The following is a 25,921-nucleotide window of genomic DNA, read 5'->3' on the forward strand; positions in this document are numbered from 1 at the left end:
CTAGAAAGTCCTGGCCAGATAGCTCGGTTGGTTAGAGCATCATCCTGGAGCACAGAGGTTGCTGGTTCGATCCCCAGTCAGGGCACATACAGGAACCGATGTTCCTGTCTCTCTCCTGCTCTCTTCCTTTCTCTCTCTAAAATCAATCAATAAACAAAACAACAAAAAACAACAACTAGAAGAAGTGTGACTAAGGCAAGGGACCAGAACCAGGCATTCAGCCCTTTGTTCTTTCCCGCAGAAGAACCCCAGCGCCGGCTCTGGTCCAGCAGAACCCGGTGGGATGAAGTAGCCGCTAATGACAGCTGCCACCAGCAACTCCCTGTGAATGTTGCTAATGGCGGCGGTGGTGAAATTACCTTGGTCAGGGGGTGGCTTTGTTCTGTTTGGTATTTTATCTTCATTTTCAATTATAACATTTACTTTTTGGTTTTTCAATATCTGCCACAGTTCATTTTAAATCTTCCTTTGTCAACTGACGTTTGTTATAAACGCAATATTGCTTTAAACTCTGCATTCTGTTTTATATGGCTTATCTGTACTTAAGCAATTTTGATATTTTTCTTCTTAAATTTATTTTCTTTATTGTTTTCTTAAGCTTTTTCTTGGCCATATAGGCTGTATTTGGTAATATACAGTGTTTATGTAGCCAGTATCAATAAGCCTTGAACGTGCACACGTGAAATCCCAGGACAGCCTTGCCCTGGAGAAGCTGTGACCTGCGTCAGGGGTCACCCGGGGCGGCAGTGAGGGGCCTACAGCGAGTCCTGCAGTGAATGAAGTTCCTTTGAGACGTGATTTTTTTCTCTTACACACTGAGGCTTTGAAGATGTTCTTCCCTTCAGTGTGTGCCGGGTGCACTGCCCTTCACAGGGATCTGGTGTTGAAGGGTGGGCACAATGCGGATGTTCAGTTTGCCATATTGAGTTGGACATGATGACTGAATTGAACACCCTGTCGTCAGGTCCAGTAGCCGACTTAAGATAATGCCTTTATTAACATGAGCAGCTGCCCAGACAGCGTGGTTGGCCAGAGGTTGCAGGTTCCATCCCCTGTCAGGGTACCTGCAGGAGCAGATCAGTGTTTCTGTCTCTTTGCTTTCATAGTTTTTTGTTTTGTTTTGTTTTTTGGGGTTTTTTTGGTATTTTTCTGAAGTGAGACTCCCACATGCTCTGGACCAGGATCCACCCGGCACGCCCACCAGGGGGTGATGCTCTGCCCATCTGGGGCGTCGCTCTGCCGCAATCAGAGCCACTCTAGCACCTGAGGCAGAGGCCATGGAGCCATCCTCAGTGCCCGGGCCAACTTTGCTCCAATGGAGCCTTGGCTGCAGGAGGGGAAGAGAGAGACAGAGAGAAAGGAGGGGGGGAGGGGTGGAGAAGCAGATGGGCGCTTCTCCTGTGTGCCCTGACTGGGAATCAAACCCAGGACTTCCACATGCTGGGCCAACGCTCTACCACTGAGCCAACCGGCCAGGGCCTCATAGTTATTTTTGAGAGTATAAATTTTATCCAATGTCTGCAATTTCTGCTTGGAAGCTCTGTGACTCCTGGCCTGTTGCTTGGAGCCTCCCTCCAGCGACAAGCTCTGAGTCTACAAGGCTGGGGACCAGTCAGCAGCTATGGAAGGGCAGGAGGGAGGGCAGATTCTGGGGGCGACGGACACAGGCCTCCAGGTTGACCCACTGTGGTACTGACTTGTTGCAAAACTGAGAAATACCTTTTTTTTTTTTTGTATTTTTCTGAAGCTGGAAACGGGGAGAGACAGTCAGACAGACTCCCGCATGCGCCCGACCGGGATCCACCCGGCACGCCCACCAGGGGCGAAGCTCTGCCCACCAGGGGGCGATGCTCTGCCTCTCCGGGGCATTGCTCTTCCGGGACCAGAGCCACTCTAGCGCCTGGGGCAGAGGCCAGGGAGCCATCCCCAGCGCCCGGGCCATCTTTGCTCCAATGGAGCCTTGGCTGCAGGAGGGGAAGAGAGAGACAGAGAGGAAGGAGGGGGGGGGGTGGAGAAGCAAATGGGCGCTTCTCCTATGTGCCCTGGCCGGGAATCGAACCCAGGTCCCCTGCACGCCAGGCCGACGCTCTACCGCTGAGCCAACCGGCCAGGGCCGAGAAATACCTTTTTATCGTCAAAGTTGTACCTGTTTAATATTTCATATGGACATTATAGATTCCAATAATCATCTACAGTACTTTATATGTTTCTTAATTCATAAGTTACACAGTCCTCATGGACGGTCACAGAGACACCATTGAAAATTATAGAGAAGCATTGACAGACCTCAGTATTCTTTCCGTGGCACAACCTCAGGTTTTCACTGTCAGTGGCATAGCAGCACCACGGTCTAACACAGTCGTCATAGTAACATCATTGTTGCAAGAATCTCAGCAGGTTAAGTGGGGTAGGCGGGACAGTACTTGGATGTCAGATGGTATCTAATTGTTCTGATCACTATCTAAAGATCTGCTCCTGCGTGTCCTTATGCCTGATTTCTTTTCTTCTAGGTCTCTTTTATTCAAAACCTTGTATTTTGTGTGGAAAGAGTTTACCGGGTGCCCGACTTTGGCGTCTGGGAAAGAGGAAGCAAATACAATAATGGCAGCACAGAGCTACACTCGAGGTAATTCGCTGACTTCTAAGTGTTTGGGTTTTTTTTAATTTAAATATGTGAATTTGAATATGAATAAAAATCAGAGTATTAGATTGGCACTGTGGTTTCCATGTTAATTTTCCTCTCTTTTTTCAGCTCTATATATGATGCAGATGAAACTCATTTAAAATTAAAGCAAAAGAGCCTGCTCTCAGTGCTTGTGCATAGCTGCGGGAGGAGCAGTGTCCTTCCCAGCCTCCCCGCGTCAGCACTGGCTACCCGCCTCCCACCCAGGGCCTGACCTTTCTGCCCAGCTACGTCCTGTTCCTTCCCCCTGGGTAGGGATGCTCTTGGGAAGATCAAATCCATTAAAAGCGCCAAACACCCGGGTGTGTGCACCACATGGGAGACTCCCTCCTGTGTCACAGAGCCGAGTTTTATCCCACCTGCCACGCTCACACCTTGCACGTGCAATGTACCCTAACATTCATTATCCTCTGGAAGAGGCGCGGTCAGCCTCTTGAGCTGTGGTTCGGGGTGGGGAGAGGGAGTTGAATAAACAGCAAGACTGATGACTGACTCGCTAGTTCATGCAGCTATCAGTCCCTTGGCTCCCAGGCTGAGGGAATAGCTTTACTGACTGATTGCACCTTTCAGATAGTCTAAGTTTACACCCAGGGGTTTGTCTTTTAACTAAAAAGTGTAACTCAGTTAGTCCTATTCATTGCACACTAAACAATCGAAGGATTTAAAGGCTATGAACTGTAGGTCAGCTTAGATCATTGCAACGTCAATGAAATAGAGAAACAATTTAGGAAGCATTGGGAGGGAGGAGTGTGCCCCTCTAGACTCTTTTGGATAGAAGGACTAATCACAGAATAAAAAAGTCAAGCTGATGTAAGATATTTAGTAAATACAAGACTGGCTGCGAATCGCTTAGCTGTGTGATGTCACTAAGATCTCAATCTCCTCATCTGTAAAATGGGGATAATAATAGGTCCACTCTATAAAGTTGTTGAAATGGTCGCCTCAACGTACATCTATGTTAACATATATATGTATGTGTGTGTGTGCATATATATTTATAGTGTGTGTGTACATTTATACTGTGTATGTATAAGTATATTTATAGTGTATATCTGTGTGTATGTGCATGTATATATATATATGACTGTGTGTTACATATATGCAAATACTGGCATAAGTCAGCACTAAAATACAAGAGTACTCACACATTTCAGAATATTTTAATAACGAAGATAGAAACAGAAAGGATCTTCTGGTTAACATCAGTCACCTGATATAGAACACTTCCCTGTAAGTCTGAGTCACCGGGGTCATTTCTCTAACAGAGCAGACGAGAAGCCATCAGTGAAGGGGTCGGGGAGATAGAGAAGTAATTTGGAGGAGAGTTGAGTTCAGACATTAAACAAATTCTGGCAAATAAAAAGAACAGGAAGAGAATGTTTTATTTTAGCCACCATCCAAATTAAGTTCTCAGCATTCCAGATTATCAGTCAAATCATAAGGGAAAAAACTGGACTTCACTAGAAAAGGTGATTTTTAAAAATTGCCTTTTATCAGACCCTTTCTCTGCTTTTTAATCACCATTTAATCTGTGCCAATATGGTCACATGACATTGTTTTCAGTATAAAGTATTTGGGGTAGGGTTTTCTGTTTATAAAAACTGTGGTACAGCCTGACCTGTGGTGGCACAGTGGATAAAGCGTCAACCTGGAAACGCTGAGGTTGCTGGTTCAAAACCCTGGGCTTGTCTGGTCAAGACACATATGGGAGTTGAAGCTTCCTGCTCCTCCCTTCTCTCTCTCTCTCTCTACTCTCTAAAATGAATAAATAAAGTCTTAAAAAAAACAAACCAAACAAACCTGTGGTACACAAAGGCCTCACTCAGCGTTGTCGATAGCTCTGGGAAACTGACTTGAAGTGAAACGACAGGTAAGGAGCCCAGCTTTGCTGAAGGCTAATTGATAGAAACGAAGGTTAAGTTCTCTGGCCTGTTTCTGGACACGGAAACATCACCAGACTTCTCAGTAAGGACCTGAAACACTTCCAGTGTTTAGACATGGAAAGAAATGTGAACTGTAGACGCATTTAAGAACGACTAATAAAAAACAAGTAAGACTGATTCTCGGCCCTGGCCGGTTGGCTCAGTGGTAGAGCGTCGGCCTGGCGTGTGGAAGTCCCGGGTTCGATTCCCGGCCAGGGCACACAGGAGAAGCGCCCATCTGCTTCTCCACCCCTCCCCCTCTCCTTCCTCTCTGTCTCTCTCTTCCCCTCCCGCAGCCGAGGCTCCATTGGAGCAAAGATAGCCCGGGCCGCTGGGGATGGCTCCTTGGCCTCTGCCCCAGGTGCTAGAGTGGCTCTGGACCCGGCAGAGCGACGCCCCGGAGGGGCAGAGCATCGCCCCCTGGTGGGCAGAGCGTAGCCCCCTGGTGGGCGTGCTGGGTGGATCCTGGTTGGGCGCATGCGGGAGTCTGTCTGACTGTCTCTCCCGGTTTCTAGCTTCAGAAAAATACCAAAAAAAAAAAAAAAAAAAGAGACTGATTCTCCAGCCTGCTTCTGCCAGCTCAGGGCAAGAGGTGGGACCCCACCCCGGACAGGACGCCTTCCCCCACTGGGCCGCTCACGCACGTGCGTGCACTTGTCCTGGGACAATGCAGGCACTCTAATCACTGACCTGCACATCTTTGGGGTGTGGGAGGAGGCTGTAGTGTCCAGGGGAAACCCACACAGCTGTGGGAAGGACGTGCCCACGCCAGTGACTGCTGGGGACTGATGTGTTTTTTCTCGTCGGTGTTGTATTGAAACGTCACTGAGCGAGAGGAAGGCATGCGAGGACCTGCTGTAAAGTCAGGAAGAACCGTGGGTGAAAGTTACTGTGAACTCTGAGTGAGGGTGTGGGAAGTCCCTAGTGAAAAAAATAAACAAAAACAAGGCTCCGAATTGTTCTCTTGAAACCAAGCCCCAGTTTTGACATTGAATTGTTAAAGGTTTTATTTCAGGGCTTGGCGACCACTCTGATGTGGGTACCTTTGCCCACAGAGCTGATCTGCGTTCCAGCACGCCCATTTCATTCACCTGATGGGAAGCGAAGTTTGTCATTTCGACTTGGATGATGGGTTTTATACATGGAACAGTTTTCTTCTGATTGCCTATAGTGTAACACTTTACAGCTCTCCAGAATGACTTAACACATATTTCATCAAATGCTTCTAAGCTAAGATCTCCATGGCCCATTTTGGATGTGTTGCTTTTGGTACCAAAAGGGTTTGTTTTGAAGGCGCTGGAGGAGTTAGCACCCCTGGGCGCAGGGCCCTGGTGGGGTCCTGGGCAGTGGGGGGAGGGCCGCCACCTGCCAGGCATCAAGTCCAACCCTTTAAATCCAAGCCCATTGTTTTGGAAAATAAATGCCTTCTGTGTAATGTAAATTGAATCCCAACCCTGAGTGGATGTTTTGGCTATTGGGAGGCAAACAGGAAAACGGTACATTAATTAGTGATGAGGGTCTGTATGCGGAAGCACACAGGAGAACAGTACATTAACTAGTGATGAGGGTCTGTATGCTCAAATGGAAAGAAACAGTTCTGAAACATGAACAGCTAAATACAACTTTACATCCAACAGCATAACTTCAGTTTTTGACCTTGTTAATTCCTGTATTTGTAACCTAAGACTGTAGATGCAAAAAGAATTTAAATCTGATTTTTTAAGAGCTTTTTTTTTTTTTTTTTTTTTTTTAAATGCCTGTGTGTTCTGTACTCTTGGCTTTTCCAATAAGGAAAGCCATTCATAAAATATCAGATAAGTAACTATCACTGCACCACTTTACCCAGAGGAAGGTGCTTTTAGTGGCCCCTTTATTCCACATAGTGCTTGTTATTTAAAGTAACGACTTAGTCTTACGCCATTTTTGATGGCGCAGCCTGTGAGCTGTGATGGAAGCCGCCATCCCCCTCTCCCCACTTCGTTCCGTGTATTTTTGCTACACTGAACAACCCACGAACACCCCCACTAAAGCCACAGTGGTGCCACGTGCTTGTCCTTGAAGGAAGTGAGGCTGGGTGGCTTCGGGACTGAATGCGTGGTGCTCGTGACGAGCGAGAGATGGGACTTTGGCTCCCACGCTTGCCCGTTGGTTTTTTGGATTTCCTGGTGGGTTTGTAAACCACCTGGTCTAAACCTATTATCTTTTGTAGAAAAGAGTTGGTTTATACAACAAACTATCTCCCAAGCACGCCCCACTTTTTAGCCTCTTCAGTGAATGGCGAAGTCATGCTTTTGCAAAAATCAAAGTGGTATAAATGTTCTGTTGGTAACAGTCACCAAAATTGATACATTCAATAGCTAATAATAGAATAATTTTCTAAGAAGGTCTTGTGCTAGTAAACATTTTTAATTCTAAAGACATTATGTGTTCTATTTGCCAATAAAAAGAGCACATTAGGAGTGTGTTTCATTTTCTAAATAGCTTGATGTGGCCAGATATTTAAATATATAGTGGATAATAAATGAACATATTTGTACATTTCAATTAAGTCCAATTTTTTTTTTTTAACCAATTGCATTGGGAAAGAAGATTAAAACTGAAGGCATTTAACATTTCCTCTAGTCTGGTAACAGTGCTTGTTTCTTTTGTAATGCTTTAATTAGAAGACAATTTCCAAATTCATCCCATGGCTATCCTGTTGCAACATTGTTGCAGACAGAACCTTGGGCTAGCTACATTGTCCCTGTCCTCCAGTACAGAATTTACTGTATACTTGCCTTCTGAATTCCTTATTATTCAAACAGTCTTAGTAGCAGGTGTCCCTCACCCTGACAGTGGAGGACTTCTGGCGTTACTCAGTTATATGCGTGTAAAAGTGTGTGTCCTGGGGCTAACCTGGAAGTCCTGTGACCTCAGGAACACAGTCTTACAGAAGAGAATGAGTTGAATGACCGTGTCTGCCTGCACTGTGAAAACACACAACCCCAGGGTCTCTCCTGATCCTGAGGGTCTATTGTGTAGGGTTCCTGTGCGGATACTATTTGGTTTTCGTTTCTAGTGTGCGAGGCTAAGTATGAGCAGCCTGCTTGTTCTGGGCCCACGAGAGTTAGGGACCTGACTTAGGTTCTCTTCTGGTTACCTGTTGTTGCACCCCGAATTTAGAGGGATGGAACAACAGCCTTTTATCATTAATTCTGATGGTTCTGAGGTTTGACGGCGCTAAGCTCGGGGGTTCAAGCTTAGGGTCTCTTCTGTGTGTGCCGTCTGCTGGGGGCGGGGGCTGGGCTGGAGTCAACTGGAAGGCGTCCCCACTCAGGTATCAGGTTGTTGACTGGGAACCTGATGGGAGCCGTCTGTCAGAAAGGCCTATCTGAAGTTTTTCCTTACAGGCTTCCTTACAGCAGGGTGGCCGGGGTCCAAGGTCCCGCATCCCGAAGGAGAGGGTCAGGCGGAGCCGGACTGCCTTTATGCCCTAGTCTGGGAGGCCGTGCGGTCTAACTCACAATGGGCACTGTGTGCCTGAGGCAGTGAGACCGGCCGTCTTCAGTCTAACTCACAGGGTGCACTGTGTGCCTGAGGCAGTGAGACCGGTGTCTTCAGACTAACTCGCAGGGTGCACTGTGTGCCTGAGGCAGTGAGACCGGCCGTCTTCAGTCTAACTCGCAGCCTGCACTGTATGCCTGAGGCAGTGAGACCGGGCTATCTTCAGTCTAACTCGCAGGGTGCACTGTGTGCCTGAGGCAGTGAGACCGGGCTATCTTCAGTCTAACTCGCAGGGTGCACTGTGTGCCTGAGGCAGTGAGACCGGTGTCTTCAGTCTAACTCGCAGGGTGCACTGTGTGCCTGAGGCAGTGAGACCGGCCGTCTTCAGTCTAACTCGCAGGGGGCACTGTGTGCCTGAGGCAGTGAGACCGGGCTATCTTCAGTCTAACTCGCAGGGTGCACTGTGTGCCTGAGGCAGTGAGACCGGCCGTCTTCAGTCTAACTCGCAGGGGGCACTGTGTGCCTGAGGCAGTGAGACCGGGCTATCTTCAGTCTAACTCGCAGGGGGCACTGTGTGCCTGAGGCAGTGAGACCGGCCGTCTTCAGTCTAACTCGCAGGGGGCACTGTGTGCCTGAGGCAGTGAGACCGGTGTCTTCAGTCTAACTCGCAGGGTGCACTGTGTGCCTGAGGCAGTGAGACCGGCCGTCTTCAGTCTAACTCGCAGGGGGCACTGTGTGCCTGAGGCAGTGAGACCGGGCTATCTTCAGTCTAACTCGCAGGGTGCACTGTGTGCCTGAGGCAGTGAGACCGGCCGTCTTCAGTCTAACTCGCAGGGTGCACTGTGTGCCTGAGGCAGTGAGACCGGCCGTCTTCAGTCTAAGTCGCAGGGTGCACTGTGTGCCTGAGGCAGTGAGACCGGCCGTCTTCAGTCTAACTCGCAGGGGGCACTGTGTGCCTGAGGCAGTGAGACCGGCCGTCTTCAGTCTAAGTCGCAGGGTGCACTGTGTGCCTGAGGCAGTGAGACCGGCCGTCTTCAGTCTAACTCGCAGGGTGCACTGTGTGCCTGAGGCAGTGAGACCGGCCGTCTTCAGTCTAAGTCGCAGGGGGCACTGTGTGCCTGAGGCAGTGAGACCGGTGTCTTCAGACTAACTCGCAGGGTGCACTGTGTGCCTGAGGCAGTGAGACCGGCCGTCTTCAGTCTAACTCGCAGCCTGCACTGTGTGCCTGAGGCAGTGAGACCGGGCTATCTTCAGTCTAACTCGCAGGGTGCACTGTGTGCCTGAGGCAGTGAGACCGGGCTATCTTCAGTCTAACTCGCAGGGTGCACTGTGTGCCTGAGGCAGTGAGACCGGTGTCTTCAGTCTAACTCGCAGGGTGCACTGTGTGCCTGAGGCAGTGAGACCGGCCGTCTTCAGTCTAACTCGCAGGGGGCACTGTGTGCCTGAGGCAGTGAGACCGGGCTATCTTCAGTCTAACTCGCAGGGTGCACTGTGTGCCTGAGGCAGTGAGACCGGCCGTCTTCAGTCTAACTCGCAGGGTGCACTGTGTGCCTGAGGCAGTGAGACCGGCCGTCTTCAGTCTAACTCGCAGGGGGCACTGTGTGCCTGAGGCAGTGAGACCGGCTATCTTCAGTCTAACTCGCAGGGGGCACTGTGTGCCTGAGGCAGTGAGACCGGTGTCTTCAGTCTAACTCGCAGGGTGCACTGTGTGCCTGAGGCAGTGAGACCGGTGTCTTCAGTCTAACTCGCAGGGTGCACTGTGTGCCTGAGGCAGTGAGACCGGTGTCTTCAGTCTAACTCGCAGGGTGCACTGTGTGCCTGAGGCAGTGAGACCGGCCGTCTTCAGTCTAACTCGCAGGGGGCACTGTGTGCCTGAGGCAGTGAGACCGGGCTATCTTCAGTCTAACTCGCAGGGTGCACTGTGTGCCTGAGGCAGTGAGACCGGCCGTCTTCAGTCTAACTCGCAGGGGGCACTGTGTGCCTGAGGCAGTGAGACCGGGCTATCTTCAGTCTAACTCGTAGGGGGCACTGTGTGCCTGAGGCAGTGAGACCGGCCGTCTTCAGTCTAACTCGCAGCAGCGGGCACTGTGTGCCTGAGGCAGTGAGACCGGCTATCTTCAGTCTAACTCGCAGGGTGCACTGTGTGCCTGAGGCAGTGAGACCGGCCGTCTTCAGTCTAACTCGCAGCCTGCACTGTGTGCCTGAGGCAGTGAGACCTGGCTGTCTTCAGTCTAACTCGCAGCGGGCACTGTGTGCCTGAGGCAGTGAGACCGGCTGTCTTCAGTCTAACTCGCAGGGTGCACTGTGTGCCTGAGGCAGTGAGACCGGCCGTCTTCAGTCTAACTCGCAGGGGGCACTGTGTGCCTGAGGCAGTGAGACCGGGCTATCTTCAGTCTAACTCGTAGGGGGCACTGTGTGCCTGAGGCAGTGAGACCGGGCTATCTTCAGTCTAACTCGCAGGGTGCACTGTGTGCCTGAGGCAGTGAGACCGGCCGTCTTCAGTCTAACTCGCAGGGGGCACTGTGTGCCTGAGGCAGTGAGACCGGGCTATCTTCAGTCTAACTCGTAGGGGGCACTGTGTGCCTGAGGCAGTGAGACCGGCCGTCTTCAGTCTAACTCGCAGGGTGCACTGTGTGCCTGAGGCAGTGAGACCGGCTATCTTCAGTCTAACTCGCAGGGTGCACTGTGTGCCTGAGGCAGTGAGACCGGCCGTCTTCAGTCTAACTCGCAGCCTGCACTGTGTGCCTGAGGCAGTGAGACCTGGCTGTCTTCAGTCTAACTCGCAGCGGGCACTGTGTGCCTGAGGCAGTGAGACCGGCTGTCTTCAGTCTAACTCACAGCCTGCACTGTGTGCCTGAGGCAGTGAGACCTGGCCGTCTTCAGTCTAACTCGCAGGGGGCACTGTGTGCCTGAGGCAGTGAGACCGGCCGTCTTCAGTCTAACTCGCAGGGTGCACTGTGTGCCTGAGGCAGTGAGACCGGCCGTCTTCAGTCTAACTCGCAGGGTGCACTGTGTGCCTGAGGCAGTGAGACCGGCCGTCTTCAGTCTAACTCGCAGGGTGCACTGTGTGCCTGAGGCAGTGAGACCGGCCGTCTTCAGTCTAACTCGCAGGGGGCACTGTGTGCCTGAGGCAGTGAGACCGGCCGTCTTCAGTCTAACTCGCAGGGTGCACTGTGTGCCTGAGGCAGTGAGACCGGCCGTCTTCAGTCTAAGTCGCAGGGTGCACTGTTTGCCTGAGGCAGTGAGACCGGCCGTCTTCAGTCTAAGTCGCAGGGTGCACTGTGTGCCTGAGGCAGTGAGACCGGCCGTCTTCAGTCTAATTCGCAACATCGGGCACTGTGTGCCTGAGGCAGTGAGACCGGCCGTCTTCAGTCTAACTCGCAGGGGGCACTGTGTGCCTGAGGCAGTGAGACCGGCCGTCTTCAGTCTAACTCGCAGGGGGCACTGTGTGCCTGAGGCAGTGAGACCGGTGTCTTCAGTCTAACTCGCAGGGTGCACTGTGTGCCTGAGGCAGTGAGACCGGCCGTCTTCAGTCTAACTCGCAGCCTGCACTGTATGCCTGAGGCAGTGAGACCGGCTATCTTCAGTCTAACTCGCAGGGGGCACTGTGTGCCTGAGGCAGTGAGACCGGCGTCTTCAGTCTAACTCGCAGGGTGCACTGTGTGCCTGAGGCAGTGAGACCGGCTGTCTTCAGTCTAACTCGCAGGGGGCACTGTGTGCCTGAGGCAGTGAGACCGGCTGTCTTCAGTCTAACTCACAGCCTGCACTGTGTGCCTGAGGCAGTGAGACCGGGCTATCTTCAGTCTAACTCGCAGGGGGCACTGTGTGCCTGAGGCAGTGAGACCGGCCGTCTTCAGTCTAACTCGCAGGGTGCACTGTGTGCCTGAGGCAGTGAGACCGGCCGTCTTCAGTCTAACTCGCAGGGGGCACTGTGTGCCTGAGGCAGTGAGACCGGCCGTCTTCAGTCTAAGTCGCAGGGTGCACTGTGTGCCTGAGGCAGTGAGACCGGCCGTCTTCAGTCTAATTCGCAACAGCGGGCACTGTGTGCCTGAGGCAGTGAGACCGGCCGTCTTCAGTCTAACTCGCAGGGGGCACTGTGTGCCTGAGGCAGTGAGACCGGCCGTCTTCAGTCTAACTCGCAGGGTGCACTGTGTGCCTGAGGCAGTGAGACCGGCCGTCTTCAGTCTAAGTCGCAGGGTGCACTGTGTGCCTGAGGCAGTGAGACCGGCCGTCTTCAGTCTAACTCGCAGGGGGCACTGTGTGCCTGAGGCAGTGAGACTGGGCGTCTTCAGTCTAACTCGCAGGGGGCACTGTGTGCCTGAGGCAGTGAGACCGGCCGTCTTCAGTCTAACTCGCAGGGTGCACTGTGTGCCTGAGGCAGTGAGACCGGCCGTCTTCAGTCTAAGTCGCAGGGTGCACTGTGTGCCTGAGGCAGTGAGACCGGCCGTCTTCAGTCTAACTCGCAGGGGGCACTGTGTGCCTGAGGCAGTGAGACCGGCCGTCTTCAGTCTAAGTCGCAGGGTGCACTGTGTGCCTGAGGCAGTGAGACCGGCCGTCTTCAGTCTAACTCGCAGGGTGCACTGTGTGCCTGAGGCAGTGAGACCGGCCGTCTTCAGTCTAAGTCGCAGGGGGCACTGTGTGCCTGAGGCAGTGAGACCTGGCCGTCTTCAGTCTAACTCGCAGGGGGCACTGTGTGCCTGAGGCAGTGAGACCGGTGTCTTCAGACTAACTCGCAGGGTGCACTGTGTGCCTGAGGCAGTGAGACCGGCCGTCTTCAGTCTAACTCGCAGCCTGCACTGTATGCCTGAGGCAGTGAGACCGGGCTATCTTCAGTCTAACTCGCAGGGTGCACTGTGTGCCTGAGGCAGTGAGACCGGGCTATCTTCAGTCTAACTCGCAGGGTGCACTGTGTGCCTGAGGCAGTGAGACCGGTGTCTTCAGTCTAACTCGCAGGGTGCACTGTGTGCCTGAGGCAGTGAGACCGGCCGTCTTCAGTCTAACTCGCAGGGGGCACTGTGTGCCTGAGGCAGTGAGACCGGGCTATCTTCAGTCTAACTCGCAGGGTGCACTGTGTGCCTGAGGCAGTGAGACCGGCCGTCTTCAGTCTAACTCGCAGGGGGCACTGTGTGCCTGAGGCAGTGAGACCGGGCTATCTTCAGTCTAACTCGCAGGGGGCACTGTGTGCCTGAGGCAGTGAGACCGGGCTATCTTCAGTCTAACTCGCAGGGTGCACTGTGTGCCTGAGGCAGTGAGACCGGCCGTCTTCAGTCTAACTCGCAGGGGGCACTGTGTGCCTGAGGCAGTGAGACCGGGCTATCTTCAGTCTAACTCGTAGGGGGCACTGTGTGCCTGAGGCAGTGAGACCGGCCGTCTTCAGTCTAACTCGCAGCAGCGGGCACTGTGTGCCTGAGGCAGTGAGACCGGCCGTCTTCAGTCTAACTCGCAGGGGGCACTGTGTGCCTGAGGCAGTGAGACCGGTGTCTTCAGTCTAACTCTCAGGGTGCACTGTGTGCCTGAGGCAGTGAGACCGGCCGTCTTCAGTCTAACTCGCAGGGGGCACTGTGTGCCTGAGGCAGTGAGACCGGCCGTCTTCAGTCTAAGTCGCAGGGGGCACTGTGTGCCTGAGGCAGTGAGACCGGCCGTCTTCAGTCTAACTCGCAGGGTGCACTGTGTGCCTGAGGCAGTGAGACCGGTGTCTTCAGTCTAACTCGCAGGGTGCACTGTGTGCCTGAGGCAGTGAGACCGGCCGTCTTCAGTCTAACTCGCAGGGGGCACTGTGTGCCTGAGGCAGTGAGACCGGCTATCTTCAGTCTAACTCGCAGGGTGCACTGTGTGCCTGAGGCAGTGAGACCGGCCGTCTTCAGTCTAACTCGCAGGGGGCACTGTGTGCCTGAGGCAGTGAGACCGGCCGTCTTCAGTCTAACTCGCAGGGGGCACTGTGTGCCTGAGGCAGTGAGACCGGCCGTCTTCAGTCTAACTCGCAGCCTGCACTGTGTGCCTGAGGCAGTGAGACCTGGCTGTCTTCAGTCTAACTCGCAGCGGGCACTGTGTGCCTGAGGCAGTGAGACCGGCTGTCTTCAGTCTAACTCACAGCCTGCACTGTGTGCCTGAGGCAGTGAGACCTGGCCGTCTTCAGTCTAACTCGCAGGGGGCACTGTGTGCCTGAGGCAGTGAGACCGGTGTCTTCAGTCTAACTCGCAGGGTGCACTGTGTGCCTGAGGCAGTGAGACCGGCCGTCTTCAGTCTAACTCGCAGGGGGCACTGTGTGCCTGAGGCAGTGAGACCGGCCGTCTTCAGTCTAAGTCGCAGGGTGCACTGTGTGCCTGAGGCAGTGAGACCGGCCGTCTTCAGTCTAACTCGCAGGGGGCACTGTGTGCCTGAGGCAGTGAGACCGGCCGTCTTCAGTCTAACTCGCAGGGTGCACTGTGTGCCTGAGGCAGTGAGACTGGCCGTCTTCAGTCTAAGTCGCAGGGTGCACTGTGTGCCTGAGGCAGTGAGACCGGCCGTCTTCAGTCTAAGTCGCAGGGTGCACTGTGTGCCTGAGGCAGTGAGACCGGCCGTCTTCAGTCTAATTCGCAACAGCGGGCACTGTGTGCCTGAGGCAGTGAGACCGGCCGTCTTCAGTCTAACTCGCAGGGGGCACTGTGTGCCTGAGGCAGTGAGACCGGCCGTCTTCAGTCTAACTCGCAGGGGGCACTGTGTGCCTGAGGCAGTGAGACCGGTGTCTTCAGTCTAACTCGCAGGGTGCACTGTGTGCCTGAGGCAGTGAGACCGGCCGTCTTCAGTCTAACTCGCAGGGGGCACTGTGTGCCTGAGGCAGTGAGACCGGCTATCTTCAGTCTAACTCGCAGGGGGCACTGTGTGCCTGAGGCAGTGAGACCGGCGTCTTCAGTCTAACTCGCAGGGGGCACTGTGTGCCTGAGGCAGTGAGACCGGCGTCTTCAGTCTAACTCGCAGGGTGCACTGTGTGCCTGAGGCAGTGAGACCGGCTGTCTTCAGTCTAACTCGCAGGGGGCACTGTGTGCCTGAGGCAGTGAGACCGGCTGTCTTCAGTCTAACTCACAGCCTGCACTGTGTGCCTGAGGCAGTGAGACCGGCGTCTTCAGTCTAACTCGCAGGGTGCACTGTGTGCCTGAGGCAGTGAGACCGGCTGTCTTCAGTCTAACTCGCAGGGGGCACTGTGTGCCTGAGGCAGTGAGACCGGCCGTCTTCAGTCTAACTCGCAGGGGGCACTGTGTGCCTGAGGCAGTGAGACCGGCGTCTTCAGTCTAACTCGCAGGGTGCACTGTGTGCCTGAGGCAGTGAGACCGGCGTCTTCAGTCTAACTCGCAGGGTGCACTGTGTGCCTGAGGCAGTGAGACCGGCCGTCTTCAGTCTAACTCGCAGGGGGCACTGTGTGCCTGAGGCAGTGAGACCGGCGTCTTCAGTCTAACTCGCAGGGTGCACTGTGTGCCTGAGGCAGTGAGACCGGCTGTCTTCAGTCTAACTCGCAGGGGGCACTGTGTGCCTGAGGCAGTGAGACCGGCTGTCTTCAGTCTAACTCACAGCCTGCACTGTGTGCCTGAGGCAGTGAGACCGGGCTATCTTCAGTCTAACTCGCAGGGGGCACTGTGTGCCTGAGGCAGTGAGACCGGCCGTCTTCAGTCTAACTCGCAGGGGGCACTGTGTGCCTGAGGCAGTGAGACCGGCCGTCTTCAGTCTAACTCGCAGGGGGCACTGTGTGCCTGAGGCAGTGAGACCGGCCGTCTTCAGTCTAAGTCGCAGGGGGCACTGTGTGCCTGAGGCAGTGAGACCGGCCGTCTTCAGTCTAAGTCGCAGGGTGCACTGTGTGCCTGAGGCAGTGAGACCGGCCGTCTTCAGTCTAATTCGCAACAGCGGGCACTGTGTGCCTGAGGCAGTGAGACCGGCCGTCTTCAGTCTAACTCGCAGGGTGCACTGTGTGCCTGAGGCAGTGAGACCGGCCGTCTTCAGTCTAACTCGCAGGGGGCACTGTGTGCCTGAGGCAGTGAGACCGGCTATCTTCAGTCTAACTCGCAGGGTGCACTGTGTGCCTGAGGCAGTGAGACCGGCGTCTTCAGTCTAACTCGCAGGGGGCACTGTGTGCCTGAGGCAGTGAGACCGGCTGTCTTCAGTCTAACTCACAGCCTGCACTGTGTGCCTGAGGCAGTGAGACCGGGCTATCTTCAGTCTAACTCGCAGGGGGCACTGTGTGCCTGAGGCAGTGAGACCAGTGTCTTCAGTCTAACTCGCAGGGTGCACTGTGTGCCTGAGGCAGTGAGACCGGCCGTCTTCAGTCTAACTCGCAGGGGGCACTGTGTGCCTGAGGCAGTGAGACCGGCCGTCTTCAGTCTAAGTCGCAGGGTGCACTGTGTGCCTGAGGCAGTGAGACCGGCCGTCTTCAGTCTAAGTCGCAGGGTGCACTGTGTGCCTGAGGCAGTGAGACCGGCCGTCTTCAGTCTAATTCGCAACAGCGGGCACTGTGTGCCTGAGGCAGTGAGACCGGCCGTCTTCAGTCTAATTCGCAACAGCGGGCACTGTGTGCCTGAGGCAGTGAGACCAGTGTCTTCAGTCTAACTCGCAGGGTGCACTGTGTGCCTGAGGCAGTGAGACCGGCCGTCTTCAGTCTAACTCGCAGGGGGCACTGTGTGCCTGAGGCAGTGAGACCGGCCGTCTTCAGTCTAAGTCGCAGGGTGCACTGTGTGCCTGAGGCAGTGAGACCGGCCGTCTTCAGTCTAAGTCGCAGGGTGCACTGTGTGCCTGAGGCAGTGAGACCGGCCGTCTTCAGTCTAATTCGCAACAGCGGGCACTGTGTGCCTGAGGCAGTGAGACCGGCCGTCTTCAGTCTAACTCGCAGGGGGCACTGTGTGCCTGAGGCAGTGAGACCGGTGTCTTCAGTCTAACTCACAGCCTGCACTGTGTGCCTGAGGCAGTGAGACCGGGCTATCTTCAGTCTAACTCGCAGGGGGCACTGTGTGCCTGAGGCAGTGAGACCGGCCGTCTTCAGTCTAACTCGCAGCCTGCACTGTATGCCTGAGGCAGTGAGACCGGCAGTCTTCAGTCTAACTCGCAGGGGGCACTGTGTGCCTGAGGCAGTGAGACCGGCAGTCTTCAGTCTAAGTCGCAGGGTGCACTGTGTGCCTGAGGCAGTGAGACCGGCCGTCTTCAGTCTAAGTCGCAGGGTGCACTGTGTGCCTGAGGCAGTGAGACCGGCCGTCTTCAGTCTAATTCGCAACAGCGGGCACTGTGTGCCTGAGGCAGTGAGACCGGCCGTCTTCAGTCTAACTCGCAGGGGGCACTGTGTGCCTGAGGCAGTGAGACCGGCCGTCTTCAGTCTAACTCGCAGCGGGCACTGTGTGCCTGAGGCAGTGAGACCGCTATCTTCAGTCTAACTCGCAGGGGGCACTGTGTGCCTGAGGCAGTGAGACCGGCCGTCTTCAGTCTAACTCGCAGGGGGCACTGTGTGCCTGAGGCAGTGAGACCGGCTGTCTTCAGTCTAACTCACAGCCTGCACTGTGTGCCTGAGGCAGTGAGACCGGGCTGTCTTCAGTCTAACTCGCAGGGGGCACTGTGTGCCTGAGGCAGTGAGACCGGCCGTCTTCAGTCTAACTCGCAGGGGGCACTGTGTGCCTGAGGCAGTGAGACCGCCGTCTTCAGTCTAACTCGCAGCCTGCACTGTGTGCCTGAGGCAGTGAGACCAGCCGTCTTCAGTCGGGAGTGCCTTCCCTGTCCGTGCTCGGACCTTTCCTGCCTGCATGGTTTCCGATGAGCGATTCAGGCTCATTCAGTTGTTTCCCCCCCATAGGTCAAGTGTTTTCTGTCATTCTTTTGTCTCCTCCTCTCTGCCACTGATCCTGTCCACTGAGCTTTAATTTCATTACTGAATTTTTCACTTCTGGAAACTGCCAGCCCGTCCCGTTTCTTAGCCAAGGTTGGCTGTCCTTTCATTTATTTTTCCAGTCTAGTCATAATTGCTCACCGAGTGTTTTCATCATGGCTGCTTTAAAATCTCCGTCAGATACATAATTCTAACGCTGCGTGCTTCTCCATGTGAGCGTCTGTTGATTGGCCTTTATTATTCAGTTTGAGATTTTTTTTTGGTCCCAGATACAATGAGTGATTGTTTATTGAGGGTGGGGACATTTTGGGTCTCATATTATAAGACCACGGATATTATTTTCATTTCCTATTTTAGCTGTATTTTTTTAACACCACTCTGGCAGGGGCAGGGAACAGGGGTCACCTCATTACTGCCAGGTGAGAGTGCAGGTCCAGGGGTTTTGCTGACGCCCTGGATGGAGACTCCTCATTACAGCCAGGCCTGGGTGGGTGTCTGGCTCCCCAGGGGGCCTCCCCTGACGCATCCTGGTTGGGAAGGACAGGGGGGCCTCATTACTGGTTCCCAGTGGACCTCCACTAGTGACAGGGAGAGGGTGTGACCTTTGAATACTTGGCAGGAATGGGGACCCTGACTCCTTAGTGGGCTCCTCTGATGCCATCCCAGCAGGATGGGGCGGGTCACCTCCTTACGGGCCGGTAGGGGAAGTCTGGGGTCCACAGATGAGCTCTACTGACACTAAGGATCGAGGGGGAGACTTCTCACCACCCATCAGAAGTGGGAGTCTTGACTTCCTCCTGGGACTTCTCTGATACACCATGTAGCTCAGAGGGGTGGGGTGAGGTGCCGTCCCCATTACAGACGCAGGGAGGAGTGTGGACGTCCAGGGCTCCCACTCAGCCACAGTTGTTTTCTGACTGGTTCTTGTCTGTGAGTTTTTTGTTTTCATAGGCTGCCCTTCTCTTAGACCTTCGGCTAGAGAGGGAAGGCTTTTGTGGGCCTTTTTTATTCTTTTAAATACGCCTACTGGCATTGCTTCTTCAGCTCTGGTCTGGTATAGACAAGGCAAAAAGGAAACCCAGGAACCTTAGCGCACTGCCGTTCCTGGAATCCCGGGGCTCTGAGTCAGACGGACTCTCCGTCTTCCTGAGTCATCCTGCCTTTGTTTGTGTAACGCCCAGGGTGTGCCATTGTGCTAAGTGAGAGGGTTAAGGACATGCTCGACTCCACTTTCCATCCATGTATTTTAGGTTTCTCATCTGTTTACTCTCCCGTGGTACACATACCGCTCACTGGAGAACATTTCACGTAAACAACCCGGAGAAAATGTAGGTTGCGACGACACGAATAGCATAGAACAGTGGTTCTCAAACTGGAAGTGCGTCCACACACCTGGAGGGCCTCTCACACCGACTGTGGGGCCTGGCTCCCAGGGAGGAGGGGCGCCGGCGTTTCTGAGAGGTTCCCGGTGACGGTGATGCTGCAGCTCTGGGATCCCCTTTGTCCGTCACGGCCTCGGAGATATGCCGAGACGATGGCGGGTCATTCGTTTTATGTGCTATTAATGGCATAGGCCATTGTTGTTAGAAAAAACATTGCAAAATAGAGAGTTCAAAGAAGAACATTGCAGTAAGTAAAATAAGCTGGATTTTAGGTCTAGAATATGTAAAGGTTGATATTTATAAGATGACAGTGTCGTCTCTTTATTTTTATTTATTTATTTCTTTTTTGTTCTTCTGAAGCTGGAAACAGGGAGAGACAGACAGACTCCCGCATGCGCCCGACCGGGATCCACCCGGCACGCCCACCAGGGGGCAACGCTCTGCCCACCAGGGGGCGATGCTCTGCCCCTTCGGGGTGTCGCTCTGCCGCAACCAGAGCCACTCTAGCGCCTGGGGCAGAGGCCAAGGAGCCATCCCCAGCGCCCGGGCCATATTTGCTCCAATGGAGCCTTGGCTGCGGGAGGGAAGAGAGAGACAGAGAGGAAGGAGGGGTGGGGGTGGAGAAGCAAATGGGCCCTTCTCCTATGTGCCCTGGCCGGGAATCGAACCCGGGTCCCCCACACTCCAGGCCAACGCTCTACCGCTGAGCCAACCGGCCAGGGCCACAGTGTCGTCTCTTTAATGACATTTGGGTCTTCCCAGTTTTTAGTTTTATTGTATGTGGCATTTTAGAGTCCGAAGAAGTACAGATTGTATTACAAAGGGAAGAATATGGCAGAAAATGAGAGGTGAACATAAAACAGTGCCTATTTTATTAGTCTCTGAGCAAAGAGTATTTTGAATGGCTATATCAAACCGCGCCCCATCGTAAATTTATGACATGTAAGACTTTTTTAAGGCTCTGTGTTGGTGTCAGAAAAGCTCTTTTAGCCCTGGCCGGATAGCCTGGTGAGTTAGAGCATCATCTGGGTATGCAGAGATTGCCGGTTCAATCCCTAATCAGGGCACGTACACGAACAGATTGATGTTCCTGTCTCTCTCTCTACCTCCCCTTCCTCTCTCTCTAAAAAAAAAATCAGTCAGTAAATATTTTTAAAAGAAGAATTAAAGCGTCCTCCTTTAGAAGAAAAGAAAGCTCTTTGACATTGATCGGAACTAACGATGCCCAGCCTGGTTATTGCTGTGCGTGCCTCTCTCTAAAGTTCATCCTTTTCCCCCCTGAGTTACTGAATGTAAATGACGCCAGAATGAAAACTACTCCCATCGATAGTGCGGCCATTTGTCTAGATCAGGGTGAACTTAGAAACATTTTCCCCAGAAGATCACTAACGATAAAAATGAAAAATGAAAATAGTGACATGTCAGACTGAAGTCCCTGAGACATTCTTCTTCTGACGGAAGTTGTTGTAGGTGTCCATAAAGAGCTTTGCTTGTGAATATTCATCAGCTCGTGGTTCTTATTTTTAAACTCCGCTAGATCAGAGTTATAACAAGTTTCCCTTTCTCTTTCAGCTCCGTGGGCTTAGCAAAAGCAGCTCTTGAAGCAATTAATGGATTCAACCTCTTTGGCAACCAGGTAAAAAACAACAACAACAACAAAAAACAACAGTGGCAATGACAAAATATGATTAGTATTTTTTAATTACATGTTTAATTAATTTGGCCATTCATTAACCAACCCATTCCTTATGATCAGAGAGTGTCTGAAATTTATGTCGTAGCTCATGGTTGAACAAGCTTCCCTTTTTGAATGTGTTTTGTCAGATAAATTTTAATTTTCTAACTAAAAAAACATTGCTTAATGAAAAAAAATCTTTTGACCAAGAATTCTTATTATCTTTGTTCAACGACGTTTCCCTCCAGTCCCTTGATGGGCTGTCACGTTTTGAAATATTTCCGGCGTCACAGAGCCTGTGTTTCCCGTGCTGGTTCTCACACTGGTTCTGATTTAATGTCTATCCACATACCACCCGGGCAGATGGAGTTTGTGTAACGCGTTCAGCCAAAGAACCGGAAGTTTTGATCCTAGCTTCACCCGCAACTGACTGTGATCAGATGTCTAAATCTCATTTTTGTTGGAATGAAAGGGAAGCCCTGGGGGTGGCCTTAATTTTTCATAAGCTCTGTCTGTAACCAGCTTCTGCACATAACCAAGTAACCATGGGTGGAGCTGGTGATGGAAAGGAGCGGAATGTAAGAATACACTGCCCTTCTCTGGACCCAGAAGTAGGCTGGTTTTCTTCAGCAGTTTTTATAGTGATTTCTAAAATGGAATGGCCAAGGAGATTTCAGGCTGATATTATAATTAACCCTAACCAGTGGTTGGCAAACTCATTAGTCAACAGAGCCAAATATCAACAGTACAATGATTGAAATTTCTTTTGAGAGCCAAATTTCTTAAACTATAGAGGTAGGTACATTCCTTATTGAGGTAGCGCCCGCACGTAGGTATTTTGTGGAAGAGCCACGCTCAAGGGGCCAAAGAGTATGAATATTATGCCTCCCCTGGAGTTCCCTGTGCCCCGGCACTGAGCCCTGGGCTTACAGCAACATCTCTCTTCCTGAAGAGTTCAGGACTCGTGGATGCCATCTGTATCTTTCAATGTCTGTCATTTCCTTTTCATCCCTGCCTCATTCTCAATTAGCATTTATATGTGGCTGTGTGTAAAAGATGGAGAAGTGGGAGGGAGGGAGGGAGGGAGGGAGGAGAGAGGGATGGAGGGAGGAGGGAGGGAGGAGGGAGGGAGGGAGGGAGGGAGGGAGGGAGGAAGGAAGGAAGGAAGGAAGGAAGGAAGGAAGGAAGGAAGGGGAAGAGCATGGCATAAATAAAGGCATCGTATCCTCATTTACAACAGGCAGGAAAGATGAGAGCAACCGAAGTGTCCATTGATGGAGGAATGGATACAGAAACACACACACACACACACACACACACACACACACGAATATTATTCAGCCATAAACGAGAATGAAACATGGCTATACCTTGAAGGGGTAATGCTAAATGAAGTAAGTCGGACAGAAAAAAGGCAAATCCTATATGATCTCACTGACTCACTGATGTGTGGACTGTAAACAAACAAACAAAAGCACAAAAGCACTGAGGCCGGAGATACTGAGAGCTCACTGGTGGTTGCCGAAGGTGGAGGGGAGGGCGGAACGGGTGAAGCGGGTTGGAGGCACCGACCTGCAGTCAGAAAGCGAAGCCTTCGTGTGGCTGTGATGTCAGGGATGTGATGTAAGGCGGTATGTTTGGAGAGCGCAGTCCAGACTCTGTGAGCAGAGTTCCAGCTCTCAGCCCCCAAACCCGCCCTTGAGCTGGAGTCGGGGTGTCTCCGTGAAGTGGCAAGTTTCGGGAGAAGGAAGATGCAAGCAAATACCCACGGTTAACCAGATGTTGCTGACGACACACACTCACTCTTTGTTGTTCCTGACTCTCACTGGAGAAATCACAGTGCTGCTGGAGCCAAGGACGCAGCGGGGTGGTGATGAGAGAGAGGGGGAGGGAGAGAGAGAGAAAGAGAGAGGGAGAGAAGGAGAGAAAGAGAGAGGGAGAGGGAAAGGGAGAGGGATATATATATATATAGAGAGAGAGAGAGAGAGAAGGAGAGAAAGAGGGAGGGAGAGGGAGAGAGAGATAAAGGGGGAGAGAGAGGGAGAGAGAGAGGGGGAGAGAGAGAGAGAGGGAGAGAGAAAGAGGGAGAGGGAAAGGGAGGGAGAGAGAGAGAGAGAGATTGCTCATGCCATGCGAAGCTGCTCAAAGCAGTGCCCACGGGGCCGCTTCCCTTTGAACTCCGCAGGCCTCAAATTAATGTGTCTGATCGTTTCAAATAGGTGATAATTAGTTCCAGGGGCACATCCTCCTGGATGATTTTTTTTTAATTCACTTCTGACTAGGAAGAGCCGCCCACAGCCTCGGGCGATTTTTATCCTGTAAATCGGGCTGTGTGCCTGAAGCCAGTCCGCTTTGTAAGAAAGAGGACAGCAAACAATGTCCTGAACCGGCCTTGGACCTTCGTGATTAAAACGTCCAACAGCAGGCAGCGTGTCCCCCTGGCCCGTATCTCAGGCTGGCAGGCAGCCGTGTCCCCCTGGCCCGTATCTCAGGCTGGCAGAGGAAGAGACCTGAGCAAATAAGCCATTTATTTTCAGCCAGAAAAGAGGAGTTGGCTGTTTATATTAATCAAATAATGGCGAGAATGGGCGGGTTTGCCCTTTCCACTTCATTATTTATAGATTATGCTACTTAGATTGTGTCTTTAAAAATTCAGCTCAGGGCAGCCTGATGTGGCAGACAATTACTTTTATTAATTTCCAGCCTAAGAATAAACGATAATTCCTATTCTTTTCTGTGTGAGGCTCCCAGCGTCTCGAACCCACTCATTCCTCTGCTGTTGTGTTCTAACCCCCTGCCTGCTCCCCCTTTTCCCCAAATTCAGGGCCTAGCTGTGGTCCTCACCCTTTCCGTGAGACGCCCCAAGTTCCCTGCTTGATCTCCTGTCCCCTTCAGAGGTCACGCATCCTCACCCTCACCCTCCCATCTAGCCCCTCCGCTGGCACACAGCCATGCTGGCCCAGGATGGCCTCCTCGTTTGCTTCAGTGTTCAGCTGGTTCAGGACTGTGTCACGGGGTGGGGGTGGGGGTGGGGGTGGCAACAGAGGTCAACTTCCCTCTTCCTTGTTTTCCGGGAAGCAGAGAAGCAGAGCACACATTTCTCCCCAGCAGCGGCCGGGGCACACAATCCCACTCACCTCAGCGTTGTGGGCAGAGAGGAGGAGGAAGGGAGGAGGGACCGCAGGGCACTCGTCCTGTTGTAGGGACAGCCACTCATTCCTTCTTCCCTGGCGGGTTTGTCGGGGACAAAGAGGGTTTAGGAAATGATGCTGTGAATGAGAACTCGTTCTGTTTTATGAGCAAATAGTCATGTGTGGACATGGGTTCACAGGAGAAATATATATATATTGAGTCTGATGTATGGGCCTATGGCCTAGGGCTACTAGACTTTGAATTTCAGTCTAGGCGATTGATTGATTGATTGATTTGAGGTATTTTAGTTTCAGGGTGAGAGTTGGGGTGAGAGTTAGGTCATACTGAACCAACAGGATTTTCATGGTTAGTTCTCCCCTCCTTTCCCCATGTGGTTTTCTGAGTATCTTTTTATACGGGAAGCATTCTTTGTATTCCAATTTCATTCTCTTTGATTTTCAAAACATTTAGCTCCCCAGTAAGAGCAAAGCCATGCTTCCTCACGAGTCTGCTCTTGCATGAGGAAAGCTCTGTGGCTAAACAGTAAAAATTTTTTAACTTAGTTAAGCTTGGTTAGCAACTGATTAACATTTTTTGTTATAGCTGTGTTTTGGGTTGGTTTTTTGTTCTTCCTTGAAAGATATATTTTCATGTGGGAAATCATATGACTTAGAGATTTGATTTTGAACCCTTGCTGTACTAAACTAAGATTTAACATCCTTTTTCAGTAAAATGGGAATAATAACATCCACATGTGGGGATTAAATGAGCTAGTCCGTGGGAAGAGTAAGGCCCAGGGCCTGACTCAGTGACTCCTAGCTTGGGTTATCTCATTATTATTATTGTTTGAGACTCGCCTGTATTTATATCCATAATTCTGGATGGTATCTAAACTTGTTTAGTTTGATCATTTAATCAATGTTCTTTATTATGACTGTACAATGAGATTTTAGGAATCTGAATTAGTTTTCGCATTATTCCTTGTCAAAATGTTAGCTAAACTAGTATTTGTATTTTTATTAAACATATTTAATTGATTAGTCATCTTATAATCCATACATTTTGATTTATAAGAAAACGAAGGAGAAATGAATGCATTAACTTGTGTTGATATTTCTCTCTCTCTCTCCCTCTCTCTCTCTAAAAATATCAATTAAAAAAAAAAGCACCAGTTGAGAAGGTAGATTTCTTGGGTTTGAATTCTGGCTTTGCCACTTGCTAGCCTTGGGCAGCTTAATTAACCTCTTGGTATTTCATATTGTTCATTGGTAAACAATAGTACATACTATTATTGGCCCTATTAGCAAGGTTTTTATGAGGTTTAAATGAGTTCATGTATATAGAAAAGTGCTTAGAACGATGCTTGGCACATAGTATGCACTTGATTAGATGTTAGCTCTTACATTTTGATTTATAAGAAAACTAAGGAGAAATGGGGAAAATAGAAAAATAACATTTTTATGATTATAAAACCAATGTTTCTTGCAAGATATGTGAGAAATACTGAACGTATTAAAAAGAAAATTTAAATCAGGTCTGATGCCGCTCTCAAATGCAGCCATATGTTTGTGTCTTTGCGAAGTGTCTTTACCATCGGCGTACCCGCCTTTCTCCAAGCCCTCCTTCCTCTTCCCTGCACAGGGCTGCTCGTGGTCAGTTATATTCGTGGACCTGGACGCTCACAATCGCAACAGGCAGACCCTGTGCTCGCTGTTACCCAGAGAATCAAGATCGCATGTGAGATACCTTTATGATAAGTCAATATGAGCTATGAGTTCATGATTTTTCTCTTGGATTTTTATATGCCTA

At 51.7% G+C, this 25,921-nt stretch overlaps 1 protein-coding gene across 3 annotated transcripts in view; it reads left to right on the top strand.

The window, feature by feature from the left end:
- PHKB (phosphorylase kinase regulatory subunit beta) overlaps positions 1-25,921 on the top strand; it is a 124,895-nt gene that overhangs the window by 35,023 nt on the left and 63,951 nt on the right. For all 3 annotated transcript variants that reach the window (XM_066243155.1, XM_066243154.1, XM_066243156.1), the window contains exons 7-9: positions 2,511-2,626; positions 20,878-20,941; positions 25,754-25,849. In XM_066243155.1, coding sequence (XP_066099252.1) covers positions 2,511-2,626; positions 20,878-20,941; positions 25,754-25,849 — 276 coding nt within the window. The remainder of the gene's footprint in view (positions 1-2,510; positions 2,627-20,877; positions 20,942-25,753; positions 25,850-25,921) is intronic.

The sequence above is a fragment of the Saccopteryx bilineata genome, chromosome 9 (assembly GCF_036850765.1).
Source record: "Saccopteryx bilineata isolate mSacBil1 chromosome 9, mSacBil1_pri_phased_curated, whole genome shotgun sequence".
Classification (NCBI taxonomy): Eukaryota; Metazoa; Chordata; class Mammalia; order Chiroptera; family Emballonuridae; genus Saccopteryx; species Saccopteryx bilineata.